This window comes from Miscanthus floridulus, chromosome 3 (genome assembly GCF_019320115.1).
Source record: "Miscanthus floridulus cultivar M001 chromosome 3, ASM1932011v1, whole genome shotgun sequence".
NCBI lineage: Eukaryota > Viridiplantae > Streptophyta > Magnoliopsida > Poales > Poaceae > Miscanthus > Miscanthus floridulus.
The window spans coordinates 147100422-147119471 of record NC_089582.1 but is presented as its reverse complement, the minus strand read 5'-3'; the positions used below and the strand labels follow the sequence as shown (position 1 = coordinate 147119471).

The window sequence follows — 19050 nt, the reverse complement described above, 5'->3', positions numbered from 1 at the left end:
GCCTGGGGGCCTCGAAACCATCATCAACTCACAAACAAACCTTCATTCGCAACACACACATTACTAGAAACTAGTGAATAAACCTCACCACCACCGCCACCATGCTTTCCTGATATACTTCGTCTTCCTCGGCAAGCTCATGTGGGCATAATCTCCTCGCATGCAGATTTGCACAGCCAGAAACTAATCTACACCAGTGACTGTGTAGTTAGTTATTAGCGCACGTATTACTAGCTAGCTCTGGCTAGTGTGTGTTAGCATAAGAGAGATTGATCAATTCATGATGGCTTCCTCCTTGCCGCTGGTCCCGACTGAACTCCGCTGTCCGCCATCGACGTCCGGCGACGGCCACGGAGGCACGCGCCCCAACGGTGGTGGCCGGCGGAACGAGGACTCTCTGAATTGGTGCGCGTGGGCGCACCAAGGGCACCGCCTGTGGGTGGGCATGCCAGACTCGTTCTGGGTGTTCACGTACAAGGTGGAACGGTGCCCGTTCCCGGGCAACCACGTTTGGATGTCGTGCCCGTATGCGCACAGGGGCGAGCGAGCGCGCCGCCGCGACCCCAGAAGCTTTCGGTACGCCGCCGCGCCGTGCCCGGAGTACGAGGAGTCCAAGAGGCAGCTCCGGCTCGCCGGGTCCAGCGCGACGCCCACCTGCGCGCGTGGCCTCCACTGCGGCTACGCGCACGGAATCTTCGAGACGTGGCTGCACCCCACCAGATTCCGCACCGTCATGTGCCAGCGCGGCGCCGAGTGCACGCGCAGGATCTGCTTCTTCGCGCACTGCCTCGCGCAACGTAGGCGTGAGGACGAGGAAGTGCCCCTCGTCGTCTTCCCCGTGACGCAGCCGCCCCCGGTCTTCGTCCCGCGCGCCCCACGTCTGGCTGCGTCGGCGTCCTCATCCTCCCGCTCCCGCTCCCAGTCGGTCTCGATCGTCTCTCGTCCGGTTGACCGCGTGACGCAGGCCATGCAGCAGGGCCACAGCGTGCACCTGCTTACGCGGCACTCCGATGTCGCCGGCGCTTCGTCGTCCTCCTCCTCCCTTGCCGCTGTTTCTACTACTGCTGCTGCCCCCACGGCGCTGGTGCCGCTGTCGGCGCCGCTGCTGCAGGCCTCGCCGTCGCCCGTCGACGACGAGGATATCGACTTCGTCGCCATTGTGACCAACTGCTGCCTCGCCTCCGAGGCAGACTCTAAGGCTGAGGGCAGTGGCTACTCGCACTTCGACCTCTTCATGGACATCTTGAGGAGGTAGAAAGCTAGGTAAGGATCGATCGATTGCAAGTAATTACCGCCCGCGCATTCGTCCACACGCACACAAACACTTACTATAGCTTTTGACGTTGTTTCTGTCCTCTACGTTGCTACGTTAGATGTGACGGCGTCATGCGGCGCAGTGCATGGCGTCCATGCATGCGTTTGGATGGATCGGCGCCTCGCCATGTGGAGGTGGTCTGGACGGCGAAAGTAGGGGCGCCAGCAGCAGCAGCAGCATCGCCACAAGGCCCGTGCCAAACGCACGCATCGACGCTATGCATTGCGCCGTCGTCACATGTAACGTAAGGCGGGCAGAAACAAACGCTAATAAAAAACTATAGTGTGTGTGCGCGCGCGTGTTTGTGGACGCATGCACGGGTTCTCGCGGTAGTTACTGTGTGATCGATGGATCCTTACATAGCTTTTCTTGCTCCTGATGATGTCCATAATGAGCTCGAAGTGCGGGCAGTAGTCGTTGCCTTTAGCCTTAGAGTCTTCCTCCGACGCGAGGCAGCAGCCGATGGCAATGGCGACGAAGTCAGATATCCTCATTGTGGGGGTATTAACCCCTATACCCTTACGGCTAAGTTTGGGCTGGCCCGGATCGATGGGTTCAGTCCACCCGAAAAACGACGTGCGGCTCGGTCCACCTAATCGGAGTCCCGCACAAGGAATCAAGACGGATTTGGCGACCAAGCAGGATCCTGGTCGATTAGAATAGGAATCCTTGTCCGGCCACATATGGCAATTGTAACTGACTAGGATTAGTTTCCAGATCTGTAACCCTGCCCCCCGGACTATATAAGGCGGGCAGGGGACCCCTCTAAAAAACATCTCTCATTGACATACAGCAATACAAATCAGACGCAGGACGTAGGTATTACGCCTTCTTGGCGGCCGAACCTGGATAAAACCTCGTGTCTGTCTTGCGTCACCGTCTTGTTTGGGACTTGCGCATCTGTCTGCCGATAATCTACTACCTTGGGCATACCCCTAGGTAGACTGCCGACCATATTTCGTCGACAGTGGCGCGCCAGGTAGGGGGTGTGCGTACTGCTCTCCAAGCAAACAAGATGGTCATCATCTCCGGCTCCATGGCTACGCCCAACGGCCTCACGTTCACCGTCGGCCAGATCACCTGGACCACCGGCCCCGACGTTTCCATCGCCATGACCGCGGAGGAGGCGTGGATTCAACCCGCGCCGACGACTACTTCACCTGCATCGGCTACGGCTCCGACCACGGTGGACACGGCTCCGACCACGACGAACGTGGCTCCGACCACGATGGATCTGGCTCCGACCACGGTGGACACGGCTCCGACCACGACGAACGTGGCTCCGACCACGATGGATCTGGCTCCGACCACGGTACATCTGGCTCCGACCACGATTACAGCCACGCCGACAACCCGTCGTCCGCTTCCCCGCTGCAAAGGAAAGCAGATCGACGACACCGACTTGCTCGACTCCATCGATCGGGTCGGCATCAAACTCGCTGAAACCCTAGCTCTGGTAAGTACGATTCAAAGTCAACCTAATGAGCAGGTAACATCTCCCCGCAACAGATCTATCCGACCAGCTCGGACCAGTCGTCCTGCACGACTTGGAACAGATCTTGTGGTCGTATCTACCCCTGAGGGGCGCTCCGCTCGTCGCCAGCCAGCCTTCGCGACGGGTCTCCGACTCTGCGAGTACGAGGTCCCGAAGGAGAACCACCAGGTCCAGCCCTACGGCCTGCGAAACGCTGCCTCCAGCTACGCGTACAACCTACGACGCCGCTCGGATCTGTGTCCTATACATCGATCTCGGCCGAAGCCATGCAACATCGTCAACATGGTCCGGATCGAAGATTATCAAGAAGGATCCGTCCACACAGTCCGAGAGGGTGATTCCAGCTCCTCATCTGGCATTGCTTCCAACGCATCGGTCCACACCGAGCTTCAGCGTCACGAAGATGAAGGCGTCAAATACGATCTGGATCTACCAGACCACGCCCCGGGTTTCCCCCAATTTCCGTCTTTCCCGCCAAGACGAGGGGATTTAATCCATGTTGTCAGCAACGACGAGCCGCCAGCGGTTGGCGAAACAGAACAAGAAAAGACTGCACGCGAAGCACGCAATATTGACCGGTTTAATCGCCGGCAAACCGAAGCTGGAGCAGACCAGGAGGCACGACGCATAAGGGTCCAGCCACGTGACCTCAACAATGCTTTCGACAGGGTGGGGGACAAACAAGTCTTCAAGACCCCAAGCGCCAACGTAGCCGTCGCCATGGCGACAATGCAGCGGCTGCCCAACACTCCCGAGACTCAAGTAATCCGCGATGACATACAAGCTTATCTGACGGCTGCTATGGCTCAGACCGCAGAGATGAACCAAGCCCGGGCTCCATCCGTTTCTGTCGAATCAAGCCACAGCCGCCAATACTCAAGTCGCTCACAGCCACTCAACCAACGTGGCTCGCGCAATAACGACCCATCAGACAACCGTCAAGGCGGAAACAGTGGTCGTGATGGTGGTCGGGACGACAACCGCCGCCGGGAGGATAACCGCCACGACGTTCGAGGCGACAACCGCCGAGATAACCGCGACAATCGCCGTGATAACCACGGTCGCAGGGCCAACCCAGATGGCAATCGAGATCGCCGCGATGGCAATAACGATCTCCGCCATCACCTCGGTGGACGTGATCTACGTGCTCGCATCAACCAGAGAGCCGACGATCGTGCATCCCATGAAAGCTATCGCCGTATGGAGTATGACACCGCCCACGGTCCGCCGGGCCTGAAGCAGTTCACTCCACACCTGCGCCAAGTCATATGGCCCAAGAATTTCAAGCTCGAGAAGCTTCAGAAGTACGACGGCAAGGAAAACCCCGAATTATGGGTCATGCTCTACGAAACTGCGTGCCGCTCAGCCATGGCCGACGAGCACGTCATGTCTAACTACTTCCCAGTCGCTGTTGGTCATGCAGGTCACCAATGGCTGGTTAGCTTGCCAGCGAACTATTTTGACTCTTGGCAGGAGCTCAGGCAGGCCTTCATCGACAACTTCATCGCTACTTGTGAACAACCCGGCAACAAGTACGATCTGCAGCGGATCCGAGATCGAAAGGATGAACCACTGCGCGAGTACGTTCGGCGTTTCTCGGAGATGCGCATCAAGGTCCCATCAATATCCGACAACGAAGCAATCGAGGCTTTCGTCACCGGCCTCCGTTTCCACGACGCCCTAAGAGACAAGCTCCTCCGGAAGAGACCCGAATCGGTCACAGCGCTTTTGGCCACCGCTAAGAAATATGCGGACGCTGACGACGCTAAAAAGATAATCGTTGAAGAAGCAGCAAGGGTTCCACGCTCCGACCACCCTCCACACCGCGACGATTACCGCAGTAATCGTGGTCGGAACGACAATTTTGACCGCCGCAACCAGCGCAACGACTCCCGCGACCACCGTGATCAACGTAATCAGCGGCGCAACCGCCGTGGCGATTACAGAAACAAGCGCGCTCGGGAAGACGACGGCGAGGTCAATACCGTGAAAAAGGGCGGCGGACGTCGTAACTACGAGGACGACTACGCCAAAGCATTGAAGGGGCCCTGCCAGCTCCACCCTAAGTCGAACCACACCATGGAGAATTGCCGCGTCCTCAAGACTATCTACACGCGTCAACAGGCTCCGGATACGTCCGACAAGCCTAACGACGCGGGGGAACAGCGCAACGAGGACAACGACGACGACGATGCAGACCCTCGTCACAAATACGTCAAGCCGACTGATCGCGTACACACCATCATCGGCGGCAAGGTGTCCATCGAAACCAAACGAGAACGCAAGCTGCTCGCCCGCGCTTGCATGAACGTGGCAAACACCGACAACCTTCTCACCGATCCACGGCTTCCTCCGTGGTCTCACCGTGAAATCTACTTCAGCAGGAAGGACCAATGGGCCGCCATACCCGAGCCAGGGCGTTTTCCCCTGGTCCTCGATCCTTGTATCAACAAGGTTCAATTCGACAGGGTACTGATCGACGGCGGCAGCTCCATTGATATACTGTTCAAGAACAGCCTGCCCGCTCTGAAAATAGCCCAGGCAGACCTGAAGCCGTACGAGGCACAGTTCTGGGGCGTTCTCCCCGGACAGAGCTCCACACCTCTCGGGCAGATCACGCTACCTGTGCAGTTTGGGACTCCGGACCACTTCCACACCGACTACGTCAACTTCGTGGTCGCTGACTTCGACGGCACCTACCATGCTATTCTTGGTCGACCGTCGCTCACCAAGTTCATGGCCATACCTCATTACAGGTATCTGGTGCTCAAGATGCCTACTGAGAAAGGAGTTTTAACCCTCAGGGGCAACGTATACGCAGCTTATACCTGCGAGGACGACAGCTTCAAAATCGCAGAGGCCCACGACCTCTCTATTCGCATGGCCGAGACCATGCTCGACGCTAAGAAGACCCCGGCCGACCACCTGGAGATCCCAGAGCTCGAGGCTCCGCGCAAGAACATCAGATCCAAGGAGCACAAGACGATCCAGCTGGTCGAAGGCGATCCCAGCAAAACGGCCCTTATCGGGGCCGACCTGGATCCCAAATAGGAAGACGCGCTCGTCAGGTTCTTGAGGGGCAACGTGGATGTGTTTGCATGGAAACCTTCCGACATGCCCGGTGTACCTCGGGACTTGATCGAGCACTCCTTAAATGTCAACAGCAAGGCCAAACCAATCAAGCAGAAGCTACGACGGTTCGCTCGCGACAAAAAGGAGGCGATTAGGGTAGAAGTTACGCGGCTTTTGGCAGCCGGATTTATCAAAGAAGTGTATCATCCGGAATGGTTAGCCAACCCGGTTCTTGTACGCAAAAAGAATAATGAATGGAGAATGTGCGTTGATTACACTGATCTCAACAAACACTGCCCTAAGGACCCCTTTGGTTTACCTCGCATAGACGAGGTCGTAGATTCAACCGCCGGTTGCGAGCTGCTTTCCTTTCTCGATTGCTACTCTGGTTATCACCAGATCGCTCTCAAAAAAGACGACCAGATCAAGACATCTTTCATCACGCCTTTCGGCGCCTACTGCTACACGACTATGTCGTTCGGGCTCAAAAACGCCGGTGCTACCTACCAACGCGCTGTACAGGCCTGCCTCAATGACGAGATAAAAGACGGCCTCGTCGAGGCTTATGTCGACGACGTAGTTGTCAAAACCAAGGAAGCTCATACCCTTGTTGACAATCTAGAACGCACCTTCGCAGCCCTTAATACGTTCCAATGGAAATTAAACCCAAAGAAGTGCATCTTTGGTGTCCCTTCTGGCATATTGCTTGGCAACGTCGTCAGTTACGACGGCATACGCCCTAACCCGGAGAAAGTCAAAGCTGTCTTAGACATGAAGCCCCCGAGAAAGGTGAAGGATGTCCAGAAGCTTACCGGCTGCATGGCTGCTCTAAGCCGTTTCATATCAAGGTTAGGAGAAAAAGGACTACCGTTCTTCAAACTGCTCAAAGCGTCCGAGAAGTTTGAGTGGTCGGAGGAAGCAGACGCTGCCTTCACGCAGCTGAAGCAATACCTCACGTCACCTCCGGTACTTACTGCTCCCAGAGAAGACGAAACTCTCCTACTTTACATTGCGGCAACCGATCGGGTGGTTTCCACTACACTGGTGGTCGAGCGCGACGAGCCAGGCCACGCCTACAAGGTACAGCGGCCAATTTATTTCATTAGTGAGGTACTCAACGAATCCAAAACCAGGTACCCACAGATTCAGAAACTGCTCTACGCCATACTGATAACATCCCGAAAGTTGAGACATTACTTCGACGGATATCGTGTGGTAGTCATGACCGAGTATCCTTTGGGGGACATCATTCGCAATAAGGATGCGAACGGGCGCATCGTCAAATGGGCAATGGAGTTATGCCCCCTTTCCTTGGAATTTGCAAGCCGTACTACAATCAAGTCTCAGGCACTCGTCGATTTCATCGTCGAGTGGATAGACTTAAGCACGCCTGCCTCTCCGGGATCCGACGAATATTGGACGATGTACTTCGATGGTTCTCTCAACATTGACGGTGCGGGAGCAGGAGTTCTTTTCGTGTCACCATCCAAGGAGCAGCTCCGGTACGTCCTCAGGATTTATTTCCCAGCATCTAATAATGCCGCCGAGTATGAAGCATGCCTGCATGGTCTACGCATTGCGATTGAGCTTGGGGTTAAACGTCTCTATGTCTACGGAGATTCGGCTCTGGTCATCAACCAGCTCAACAAGGACTGGGACACGACCAGTGAAAAGATGGACGCATATTGCAAATCAATAAGAAAGCTGGAAGGCAGGTTCTATGGCATCGAGTACATACACGTGGTCCGGGACAAGAACCAAGCAGCGGATGCGTTGTCAAAGTTAGGATCATCCCGAGCCAAAATCCCACATGGCGTATTCGTCCAGGACCTGCTCACGCCTTCCATTGAAGACGAAGATTCAACGACCAACAAAATTTCAGACCAGCAATTAGTGGCTACGGTTCCGGCGCCGAGCACAGCCGAGCCGCTTCCAACCACTCATGAGCCGGACTGGAGAACACCTTTCATCAAGTACTTGACAGATGGTAGCGGTTATATCGATCGAACAGAAAATGAGCGACTGATGCGTCGTAGTAAGCAGTATCTGCTCGCCGATGGCAAGTTATGGCGCAAAAACGCTAAGGAGGAAATCTTGATGAAGTGTATAACCTAGGAGGAAGGCGAGCATCTCCTAGACCAAATCCACTCTGGCTCCTGCGGCAACCACGCGGCCTCAAGAACACTGGTCGGTAAGGCTTTCCGAGCAGGGTTCTATTGGCCGTCAGCAGTGGCCGACGCAGAGAAGCTAGTTCGCCGCTGTGAGGGTTGTCAGTTCTTCTCCAAGAGAATCCATGTACCAGCACATGAGATCCAGACGATTCCAGCCTCTTGGCCCTTCGCCTGCTGGGGACTGGACATGATTGGGCCTTTCAAACCAGCTCCTGGGAAATTTACATGTGTCTTCGTGCTAATTGATAAGTTTTCTAAGTGGATAGAATACATGCCTCTGGTACAGGCATCCTCAGAGAAAGCTGTCACATTCCTCGACCAGGTCATCCACCGTTTCGGCGTGCCCAACAGCATCATTACTGATCTAGGTACTCAGTTCACCGGGAACGCTTTTTGGGACTTCTGCGATGAAAGGAGCATAGTTGTAAAATACGTCTCGGTGGCGCATCCTAGAGCTAATGGACAAGTCGAGCGGGCAAATGGCATGATCTTGGACGCATTGAAGAAGAGGATGTACAGAGAAAATGATAAAGCTCCTGGAAGATGGCTCAAAGAGTTACCAGCCGTGGTCTGGGGCCTCCGAACTCAGCCCAGTCGTAACACCGGCGTCTCACCATACTTTATGGTTTACGGCGCTGAGGCAGTCCTCCCACCAGATATAGCTTTCAGATCAGCACGGGTAGAGAACTTCGATGAAGGCAGGGTCAATGAAATACGGGAGCTAGAAGTCAACAGCGCAGAAGAGAAAAGGCTTGATTCCTGCGTACGCACGGCCAAATACCTTGCTGTTTTGCGCAGGTACTACAACAAGAACGTTAAAGAGCGTTTCTTCGTGGTCGGGGACTTAGTCCTGAAGTGGAAGACGAACCAGGCTGGCGTCCACAAACTCGCAACCCCATGGGAGGGACCCTTCATGATCAAGGAAGTCACACGTCCAACGTCTTACAGGTTAGCTCACCTGGACGGCACGGACGTACCAAACTCGTGGCACATCGACAAGCTTAGACGTTTCTATGCTTAACTACTGAGATATGTACTCTACTTACATTTTCGATTTACTTTAATAAAGCAATTATGATTTCTCCGACCACTCTAATGTGTCACTCCGAATTTTATGGTTATTTTAACCTAAGGCAGTACAAGCCGACCACCACTCCTTCTACGGTTTTCGGAGCAGGCCCTGTCTCCGGTTCCTCCCAACACGTGCACGGGATCTGCTCTCTGCGTTGCGGGTGATCGGCAGGTCCCCTCTGGTTTGACTTGTCTGCGTCCACGTATGCACAGGTCATAGTACCTCATACTCCGACCACATGCCAGACTGGGGCCGCACAAACTTTTCAGGATGACGTGTCGAGCAAAACGGTACAACTAAAACAGAGCGTTAACACGTTCCCACTTAGTTACACCGACAAAAAAAAAAAAAAATTCAAGCTTAAAGTGCGTTTTGTATAAAACAAATAAGCTTATAATGATATACAGTTACGTTATTACAAGCTTGCCTGAAAAGGCTCAAGTTTACAATAACACAACTATGTCCTCCTTCTACAGCTCTAAGCCTATTACATTGGCTGGTCGGGGCGCATGGCATTTACTGCTCGCCGCCTCCGATACCCTACTCGATTCTAGGGGACTCTAGAGCTAGTCAAGCTGAAGGGGATGGCCCCGCCGGTGCCTGGCTGGTCGAGACCGCAGGCTTCGTTGGTTGGCTTGAAGGTGATGGCATTTCCAGCTGGCTTGTCGATGGCATACCCTGCACAGGTGCTGTCCCACCTCCGCACAGGTTAATATCGCCAATTATCCTTGACGACAAGTCCAGCTGGGCCGTCCGAAGCTCTTCGGCCTTGTCTGGGTCTATCTCCTTCGGGTACCCAGCCTCCAAGCGTTTGAGATCGATCAGGGGGTAGTGAGCACGCACCATGCTTAGCACATGGGCGCCCGTGTACTCACCTGCCTCCTTCACGAAGTCTTGGAACCATCCCCATGCTTGCTTGCATCTCTCGACCAGTCCGAGCTGAGGCGTCCTTAGCTCTTCCTCTGTGAGCGCCGGGTCGATGAGGTCGAGGACGGGCACAATGCCAGTTGCCATTTCTTGGCACCGCTTGCTCCACGTGTCCCGCTCCTCGACGGCCTTAAGGCATTGTGCTTTCCAGTCGTCACGCTCCTTGATCACGGCCTCAAGGTGCCTCTTGGCATTTACTTTCAAAACTGAAAATATTACAAGACATCAAACGTGATGACACGACAAGGCAATGTGGGCAGTTGAATGAGCAAGGCGGTCTGGAGTGCTTACTTTTCAGGTCGTCCTTCATTCTGTTAGTGTGGTCTTGGAGTTCCGACTGGCGGCGTTCCAATTTCTCGTTGTCCTCCTTCAGGCGACCACATTCTGCAAGCGCGCGGCTGTTCTCCCCCTGGAGGCGGGTCACTTTAGCTTCTAAACCTGCATTACAGCTATTACTGTCAAGAACAAAAAAAAAAAAAAAAACACAAGTCCAGGACTTGCTATGATACGGTGAACACTTACATGTTTTCTCCTGCTCTTTGTTTTTGAGCTGGCCGACCAGGTTTTGGTTCTGTGCTTCTTAGTTTGTCCTCTCCTGGTCGGTGGCTTCAAGTTGGCGCCGTAGGCGTTCAACTTCAGCCGTCAGCTCCTTATTGGTCTTCATGACTACTTCTATCTGGTCGAAGCACCTTTTTCGGTACCTCGCAGTTTTCATCACGTCCTGCATACAGACAAGCTACGTCAGACAGCTTGACTACACAACAGGTTTAAGGACTAAAGCCAAATATACCTGGACTTCAGTCACCAGGCGTTTGGCTGCTCGCTCAACTCTTAAGGTTTCCTCGGCCTCTGGGATCTCCTCGTGCATGACCCATTCATCGTTCCGATAGCGCGACACATATACATGTTGTCGTCTATCTTGGGGACGGCCCAGGACTTCTTCCACTTCATCCTCTTCAGCCTCCTGTTCGGGAGGCGGCAGTGGTCCGGAGTTCGCAGACTCCACGACCACCAAGGCTTTCCCGCGAGCCGTCGCGTCGGCACCCTTGTCCTGGGCAACTTCTGGCTGCTGCCCCTCGGCTAGATCCAGCTCCTGTGGTGCTGTGGTATCCTCCTCATCGGGGTTTGTGCTCGGAACACTTGTGTTCTGCTCGGGGACTGGCGTCTGGTCGTACGCCTGCCGAGGCCCAGGCAGAGTCCCTTCCATGGGCTCCTCCACGGCTTGTTTCTGTGCAGTTTGTCCCGCCGTTTTTGGAAAGGACGTCCCGCACCCAGCTAGCTGGTCGGGGCTTTCGGTGGACGCCGATCTAATACATTCAGAGACAAATTCATAAGACAATAGCATCCAATGCAAAATGACAAGCTTACATCCAAATTATATATACTTACAGTTTTGACTTGCGGAAGGATGTGGCGAAGGAACGTCTCCTCGACCGCCCCTGCTCTGCTTGCTCGGCAGTTTCCACCGGGACTTGTTCAACCTCCGGTACGGGCGTCGGAGGATGATGCGGCATGTTCCCTTCGTCTGTGCTCTGTGTTGCCGTGGTCGGTGCTGTGACCACTGCTGGCACAGAGGAGCCACCCTGCTCCGACGGCCCCACCTGCCTTCTCCTCTTTCGGGGGATGAGCCGGAAGATGTCCGCATCCTCTGCTTCGTCGTCCGACTGGGAGATGATGGCTTGGCGTCGTTTGCTGGTAGCCGGACGCTTGCCGGCGGCTCTGGTCGAGGCGTCTTCAACGGTCTCGAGTACCGCCCAGTGAACGCCGTCGGTCCTGGCGCTGGTCTGGGCGGTTGGTCCAGTAACTTGCGGCCACTCTACACCGGGGGGAGGCGACACAAACACTCCTGCCCGGTCACGGCCATTATACTGAGACGCAAAATGAAGGAAAAAACAGTTATTTTCTTGATGCAACATGACTTTACAGTTAAAAGGAGGCGTCATTTACCTTTGGGGGAGGGCGAGCCAGCTTGAAGGCGTGTTCAATGGCGTTCAATGCAACATAGTTGGGATCGGCCAGGTTGAATAGCTCTCCAATCCTGGCTTTGATCTCCAGCTTGTCCAGCGGCTCCTTTCTGGTCCTCGTCGGATCAGCGCCTCCTTGGTACTCGAAGCCGGGGTGAATCCTTTTCTGGCACGGCTGAATTCTACGGCTGATGAAGTTGCCGACAACGCTCGGGCCGTCAAGCCTTCCCCACGGAATCAACCCGAGTAGTTCGGCGATCTGCTCCAAGTTGTCGGGCTTCTCCGACCAGCTGCTTTTCTTCTCTGGAATCAGTCCCACATCGCACAGAGTGATGGAGTTTGGCTCTTCACGGATGTAGAACCACTTCTTGTACCACTCGTCCAAAGAGGTGTTCCAGGGGCAGTGCAGGTATTGAGCCTTCATGCCGTCCCGAAGGTTCAGGTAGACGCCTCCGGCGATCTTCGAGCCACCGCTTCCCTTTTTCCGAAGGCAAAACAGGTGGCGAAAGAGGTCGAAATGGGGCTGGAAGCCACCATACGCCTCGCAGAGATGGATGAAGGTAGAGACGAGAAGAATCGAGTTGGGATGCAGATTGCAAATCCCAATCTCGTAGTACAAACAGAGCCCCTGAAGGAAAGGGTGCACTGGAATCCCAAAACCCCGTTTGAAAAAATCTTCAAAGATCACAATTTCACCTGGTTGTGGATCGGGGAAGCTTTCTCCTTCGGGTGCACGCCATCCCGCAAGTGCCTTGTTGTGGAGCACTCCCATGGCGACGAGGTCCTCGATGGTTTGCTCGTTGCTCCGCGACTTCCACCATTCCTTCGCCATGACCCCGCCTTTCTTCTGGGCGTCTCTCTTCGCCATTTGTTCGTCCTTACTAAGTGGGTGGATGCGGGAGACCGAGGGGATTGGTGATGATCTTTGGGGAATAGGGTTTGGCAGGAGGAAGAAGAAGGTTGCGGCGGCGGATGACAATGGGGAATGGTGAGGGTAACTTACCAGACCTACATTATATAAAGCAAAAGGGCACCGTCGTTTCGTCCGCCCGAGAATATTGGGAGTCGTGTGCACGCGCCGCAGACGGTTGTTCACACAACCCCGAAATCTGCGCCAATAAACGCGCTCCTTCGATAACAGTGTACGCGCCTCTTCGTTGATGGTGTAAGAGGGCCCACACTGACACACCTCAATACAGGTGTCAACCGACTGTTTGTCAGAAAACAATAAGAAGACAGAATGACGTACTATACCTATTTGTTTTTTTGACCAGACGTGTCAGACTGGACAGACTAGACTTGGCAGAGAGTAGAGAAAAATAAATACACCAAATAATAGTACAAGCAGCGCACGTGATCGTGGATTTGCCTTGACCACTACTGTGCTCGGGGACTGCCCAGACCACTACGGTGCTCGGGGACTGCCCAGACCACTACGGTGCTCGGGTACTGTCCAGACCACCTTTTTTGCTCGAAGGCTGCTCCGACCACGGTTGTGCCCGGGGACTGCTCCGACCATTACTATATTCAGGAACTGCTATGACCACCGCTGTGTTCGGAGACCCTCCCGACCACTTTTTGGAGTTTTGCTCTCTTCGGCTACATGTGATTTATACTCACATACAGTTGAAAGACATTTATTTGGACCTTGCTACAAGACTCATATTTCGCTTTCCAGCAAGCTCGGGGACTACATCGGTACGATGCACCTGCCGGTGTATTTTGTTTGGCCTGTACGGCAATTGGATTCTTAACTTCAGCAGAATTTCTTTTTTAGACCCTGGCACCACGTGCTTGAGTCACCTACTACCAGGCTCGGGGACTAAGTGGGCACACTTCACCTTGCGGTGAATGTGTTTGTGCTTTGAATGGTTATAAGGATTATTAATATGCTCGGGGACTGCCCCGACCACTGCTTGAATAGTGTTTTTCCTTGGCTACATGTGATTTGTACTCACATACAGTTAAGAGACATTTCTTTAGACCTTGCTACAAGGCTCATACCTCGCCTTCCAGCAAGCTCGGGGACTGCATCGGTACGATGCACCTGCCGGTGCATCTCGTATCGCCTGTACGACGATTGGGTTCTCAACTAAACTATGAATTCTTTTTAGACCCTGGCACCACGTGCCTACGTCACCTCCTACCAGGCTCGGGGACTAAGTGGGCACACTTCATCTTGCGGTGAATGTGTTTGTTTTTCGACCCCTACGCTTCTGATGTTCAAGAATGCTATGCTTCAAGACCACTTACATTTCTTTTCAGAAATACAAGTGGGCACACTTCTCAGGACAGAAATCTTTTCTTTTTATAAGAGCACCATACATTCTTCGGACAACCTACTTCTCCGGTGATGACGGTGGTCGGAGGCGTCAAGGTTCCAAGCCTCGCTTGTCGGAGAAGGTGAAAATGGCGTGTCGCAGCATAATACATGATGCTCGGGGACTAGCTGTGGGGGTATTAACCCCTATACCCTTACGGCTAAGCTTGGGCTGGCCCGGATCGATGGGTTCAGTCCACCCGAAAAACGACGTGCGGCTCGGTCCACCTAATCGGAGTCCCGCACAAGGAATCAAGACGGATTTGGCGACCAAGCAGGATCCTGGTCGATTAGAATAGGAATCCTTGTCCGGCCACATATGGCAATTGTAACTGACTAGGATTAGTTTCCAGATCTGTAACCCTGCCCCCCGGACTATATAAGGCGGGCAGGGGACCCCTCTAAAAAACATCTCTCATTGACATACAGCAATACAAATCAGACGCAGGACGTAGGTATTACGCCTTCTTGGCGGCCGAACCTGGATAAAACCTCGTGTCTGTCTTGCGTCACCGTCTTGTTTGGGACTTGCGCATCTGTCTGCCGATAATCTACTACCTTGGGCATACCCCTAGGTAGACTGCCGACCATATTTCGTCGACACTCATCGTCGACCGGCGACGACGAGGCCTGCAGCAGCGCTGATGGCGGCACCGGCGCTGTGGCGCCGGCAGCAGTAGTAAGGACAGCGGCACGGGAGGAGGACGACTACGAAGTGTCGGCGGCATCGGAGCGGCGCGTAAGCAGGCGCACGCTGCGCCCTGCTGCATGGCCTGCGTGGCGCGGTCAACCCTGGGAGCGGGAGGATGCTGACGCGGGCGGGCGCGGGACGAAGGCCGGGGGCGGCGGCGTGGAGGGGAAGACGACGAGTGGCACCTCGTCTTCCTCGCGCATGCGCTGCGCGAGGCATTGAGCGAAGAAGTAGATCCTGCGCAGGCAGTCGGCGCCGCCGTCGCACGTGGCGGTGCGGAACCTGGTGGGGGTGCAGCCACGTCTCGAAGATGCCGTGCGCGTAGCCGCAGCGGACGCCGGGCGAGTAGGTGGGCGCCACGTTGGAACAAGGATACGGGATTTTGACCGAGATAGTCCGAATTTCGGCGAAATTTGTCCATTTCGGTTAGGTCCGAAACGAATTTTGTGCTTCAAATCTCGAAAATTCACTGAATTGAGTCCGAAATTGAACCAAAATTTCCCGAAATTCTTCCATTTCTGCTGGGATCGAAATTTTTTCCAAAATGAATCCCAGAACCTTGCGTTGGACCCGGCTAGCTGGAGCCACCTCTTCGACTCGGCGTACTTGGGGCACGACGCGGCGGCGTACGTGAAGCGGCTGGGGTCGGGGCGGCGCGCGCGCTCCCCCCCCTGTGCGCGTACGTGCACGTCGTCCACACGTGGTTGCCCGGGAACGGGCACCGCTCCGTAGACCCAGAACGAGTCTGGCATGCCCACCCACAGGCGGTGCCCACGCGCACCAGTTCAAGGGGTCCTCGTTCCGGCCGCCGCCGTTCGAGCGTGTGCCGCCATGCCCGTCCCTCGACGTCGTTGACGGCGGACGGCGGAGAGCCCAGTCGTGACCAGTGCCAAGGAGGATTGGAGGCCATCACGAATTAATCGATCTCTTATGCTAACACACTAGGTAGAGCTAGTGCGCTAACTACACGGTCACTGGTTTAGATTAGGCTACATGATCACAAGGCCAGGGCGCGTGCAGCCTGCAGGGGGTACAGGGATCATTGGATCAGGATCATCACAAGGGAGCAGCAACAAACTCATGCGAGACTCCAGTCTACTCCCCTTGCAGCGGCACGCGGAGTGTAGGAACGAGCAGGAGTCGGGAGAGGCGGCGGGTCGTGATCCCCGGCGCCTCCGTCATGTCCAGCTCGCCGGGCTGCACCCCGTCCGGCAGCGCCCAGTCGAAGTGGTAGAGGAGGGAGGCGAGCGCGAGGTCCATGTTGGCCAACCCGAACGCTATGCCGGGGCACATCCGCCGCCCGGCCCCAAACGGGATGAACTCGAAGTCCGTCCCTTTGAAGTCGACGGCGCCGCCGCCCTCGAACCGCTCCGGCGAGAACTCCTCCGGCGCGTCCCAGTGCCTGGGGTCCCTGCCGATCGCCCACGCGTTGACGAGGACCATCGCCCCCGCCGGCACGTCGAATCCCAGGACCCGGCACCGCGTCCGGCACTCCCGTGGGATCAGCAGTGGCGCCGGAGGGTGCAGCCGAAGCGCCTCCTTGATGACGAGCGGCAGGTAACGCAGACCGCTCAAGCTGTCCTCCGTGATGGTCTCCTGCCCGGCGAGGACTCGCCGGACCTCGCCCTGCGCCTTGCGCATTACGCTTGGGTTCCTCATCAGCTCCGCCATGGTCCACTGCAGCGTGGTCGCCGACGTCTCGCTGCTCGCTCCAAATATGTCCTGACAGTATACCGTAGCATCATTATTCACAGCTCATGATTTTCTGATTATATTAGAACTGGAAATCTTACGATGATGACTGCCTTGATGTTATCGGTGGTGAGGGGTGGATCGAGCTCGTCCTCCCTCTGGATCCTCAGTAGCACGTCGAGCAAGTCGTCGTCGTCATCGGTGTCGGCGGCGCCTCTGCTGTCTTGGTGGTCCTGGATGATGGTGTCGATGAACGCCATCATGTCCTGGCGCTCGCGCTTCAAGAGCCGCAGCGTCGGGCTGACGAGCGTCGCCAAGCGCGAGGACGGGAAGAGGTCCGGAAGGCTCTGCGCGGGCACGTTCCGGAGGCGGCGCTCCAGCAGGCGCAGGAACGTGTCCCTGTCCCTGAACTTGCTGCCGATGATGGCGCGCACGGACGCGTCGGCCACGTACGCCGACATCATCTCGCTCAGGTCGACCGGCGCCGGCGCCGCCGCCACGGAGCGGAGGAGCCGGCGGACCTCGTCCTCGCGCACGGCCCTGAACGACCGTACGCGGCGCGCGCTGAGCAGCTCCGTGGTGCAGATCCTGCGGAGCTGCCTCCACCCGTCGCCGTAGGGTGCGAACACGAGGCCGAGGCTGCCGTCGCCGAGCAGGGCCCTGGCCGTGTGGCTGACAGGCCGCGTCGCGAAGGCGAGGTCGTGGGTCCGCATCACCTCGCGCGCGGCGTCGGCCGAGGAGGCCACCACGACGCGGAGCTCGCCGAGGCGGAGCAGCATGAGCGGGCCGAGGCGCCTCGCCAGGTCCCGCATGGCGCGGTGCGGGAGCGCGCCCGCGAGGGCCAGGTGGTGGAGGTGGCCGATCACCGGGAGCGCCCACGGAGACGGAGGAGGGAGCGGCGCCGCGCCGCTGCGCGGGTGCCGGGCCGACGAACGGTGGAGCGCGAGGAGTGGGATGGCGGCGAGCAGAGGAATCAAGATAAGGAGGAGGTAGTAGCAGTAGTGGAGTGGGAGCTCGGCCATGGCCATCTGCGTCATTGCCTGCGTTTTAGCTGAGGTTGAGAAGGAGAGGTTCACGAGATCATCAGCCGCTTGTACGTGCTCTGCTCTGGGGTGCGCCAGCGCCATGCGCACCGCACTGTCTCTGCAAATGGAGCAGTGCATATAACGAGCGCGAGCGAGGAAACCAAAGGAGCGGGCCCGTCTGCAGGACCAGGACCCGGACCCACCCGGCACGGCGGCGCCCCGCGCCGTGCCGGCCTCGCCGCTACCGCATGCAGACTTGCAGAAGCCGTGGTGGGCCGCAGTCTTGTTGCTTCGCCTCGGGTTGGGTTGGGCCAACAAAGGAACCCCAACTTGGCAGGAAAAGGCCCACGGTGGTCCTCCTGGCCTTCTTCCTCGTTGGTGCTGTCACAGACTCAACAGGTGAGTGTACCATACCAATACCATGTTTCCATGGATCCCATCGCCTGTCGATCCGTTCTAGATCGCTCTGTTCTTTTCTTGAGTATGCCGTCCTTGTTCCTAGCTCCGGCCGTCCTCTATGCAAGATCGAGGCACAGGCGCTGAGGCGCATAGCCTCCTTGTTTCTACTGGGATGGGCTGGGCACATGGAATTGTTTAGAGGATGTCGTAGTCAGAGCCAATGGGGAATATAGAACATATATATAAATGAAAATACGGCAGTATATACATTAATATACTACTAGTACCTAGGTCAAGTCAATGGTGTGGACGTCGTCCGGATCACTGCTGCGTCGATCTCATTCTCACATGACTTCGTTCAAGGTAGCAGACTTTGAACAGCACATGACTTGTTTTCTTGGCAATTTCTTGCAGCCACTGTGTTACCTCACTTTGTGTTAAGATTGAATTGTGACCCATGGCTGCATCTGGCCTGTTTCAGTCTACAACAAAGTCGCCAGATTTATCTTGGTTATCAGACGTCAGATACAATGCCAGTGTAAAATACTCCCTGTGTCCCAGATTATCGGTCGTTTTTTATTTATGTGCCGCAAGTTTAACTTGATTTGTAAAAAATACGCGCAACATTTGTATCTCCAAATAAATTGGCACTTGCATTTTTACCTCTGTTTTGTATCGAAATTGTGACTTTATCCCTGTTTTTTTTACTTTGTGAATTTGTCCCTGCGTTTTCAAAACGAAGCACTACTTTGCCCCTATTCCGTCATCCTCCCCTAACGGTGTTAACTTTTGTACAAAATGACAGAAATGCCCATATGATTTTGCCCCGGTTTGTTATGTCTATTTATGATTTTACCCCTAATTTGGAATTAGACATTTAGAGGGTGTTTAGTTGGGTGAATTTTGG

The 19050-nt window shown here is 55.5% G+C and overlaps 2 protein-coding genes and 1 pseudogene across 2 annotated transcripts; 1 reads left to right on the top strand and 2 right to left on the bottom strand.

Moving 5' to 3' along the window:
- Positions 1-280: 280 nt before the first annotated feature.
- On the top strand, positions 281-1255 carry LOC136547434 (zinc finger CCCH domain-containing protein 2-like). Its single transcript, XM_066539382.1, has one exon. It carries the CDS (start codon positions 281-283, stop codon positions 1253-1255), a length of 975 nt encoding a protein of 324 aa, XP_066395479.1.
- Positions 1256-1581: 326 nt separating this feature from the next.
- Positions 1582-16109, bottom strand: LOC136544661 (zinc finger CCCH domain-containing protein 2-like; annotated as a pseudogene).
- Positions 16110-16122: 13 nt separating this feature from the next.
- Positions 16123-17747, bottom strand: LOC136547433 (desmethyl-deoxy-podophyllotoxin synthase-like). Its single transcript, XM_066539381.1, has 2 exons — positions 16821-17747; positions 16123-16749 (listed from the first exon to the last, which is right to left on the bottom strand). The coding sequence occupies exons 1-2, from the start codon at positions 17745-17747 to the stop codon at positions 16123-16125; spliced, it is 1554 nt and encodes a 517-aa protein (XP_066395478.1).
- Positions 17748-19050: the final 1303 nt, after the last annotated feature.

Excerpts from the sequence above, each read along its gene's own strand:
- LOC136547434 (XM_066539382.1), top strand. The coding sequence starts at position 281 with ATGATGGCTTCCTCCTTGCCGCTGGTCCCGACTGAACTCCGCTGTCCG.
- LOC136547433 (XM_066539381.1), bottom strand. The coding sequence starts at position 17,747 with ATGGCCATGGCCGAGCTCCCACTCCACTACTGCTACTACCTCCTCCTT. Across the intron at positions 16,750-16,820 it reads ACATCAAGGCAGTCATCATC|GACATATTTGGAGCGAGCAG; the intron begins GTAAGATTTCCA and ends GTATACTGTCAG.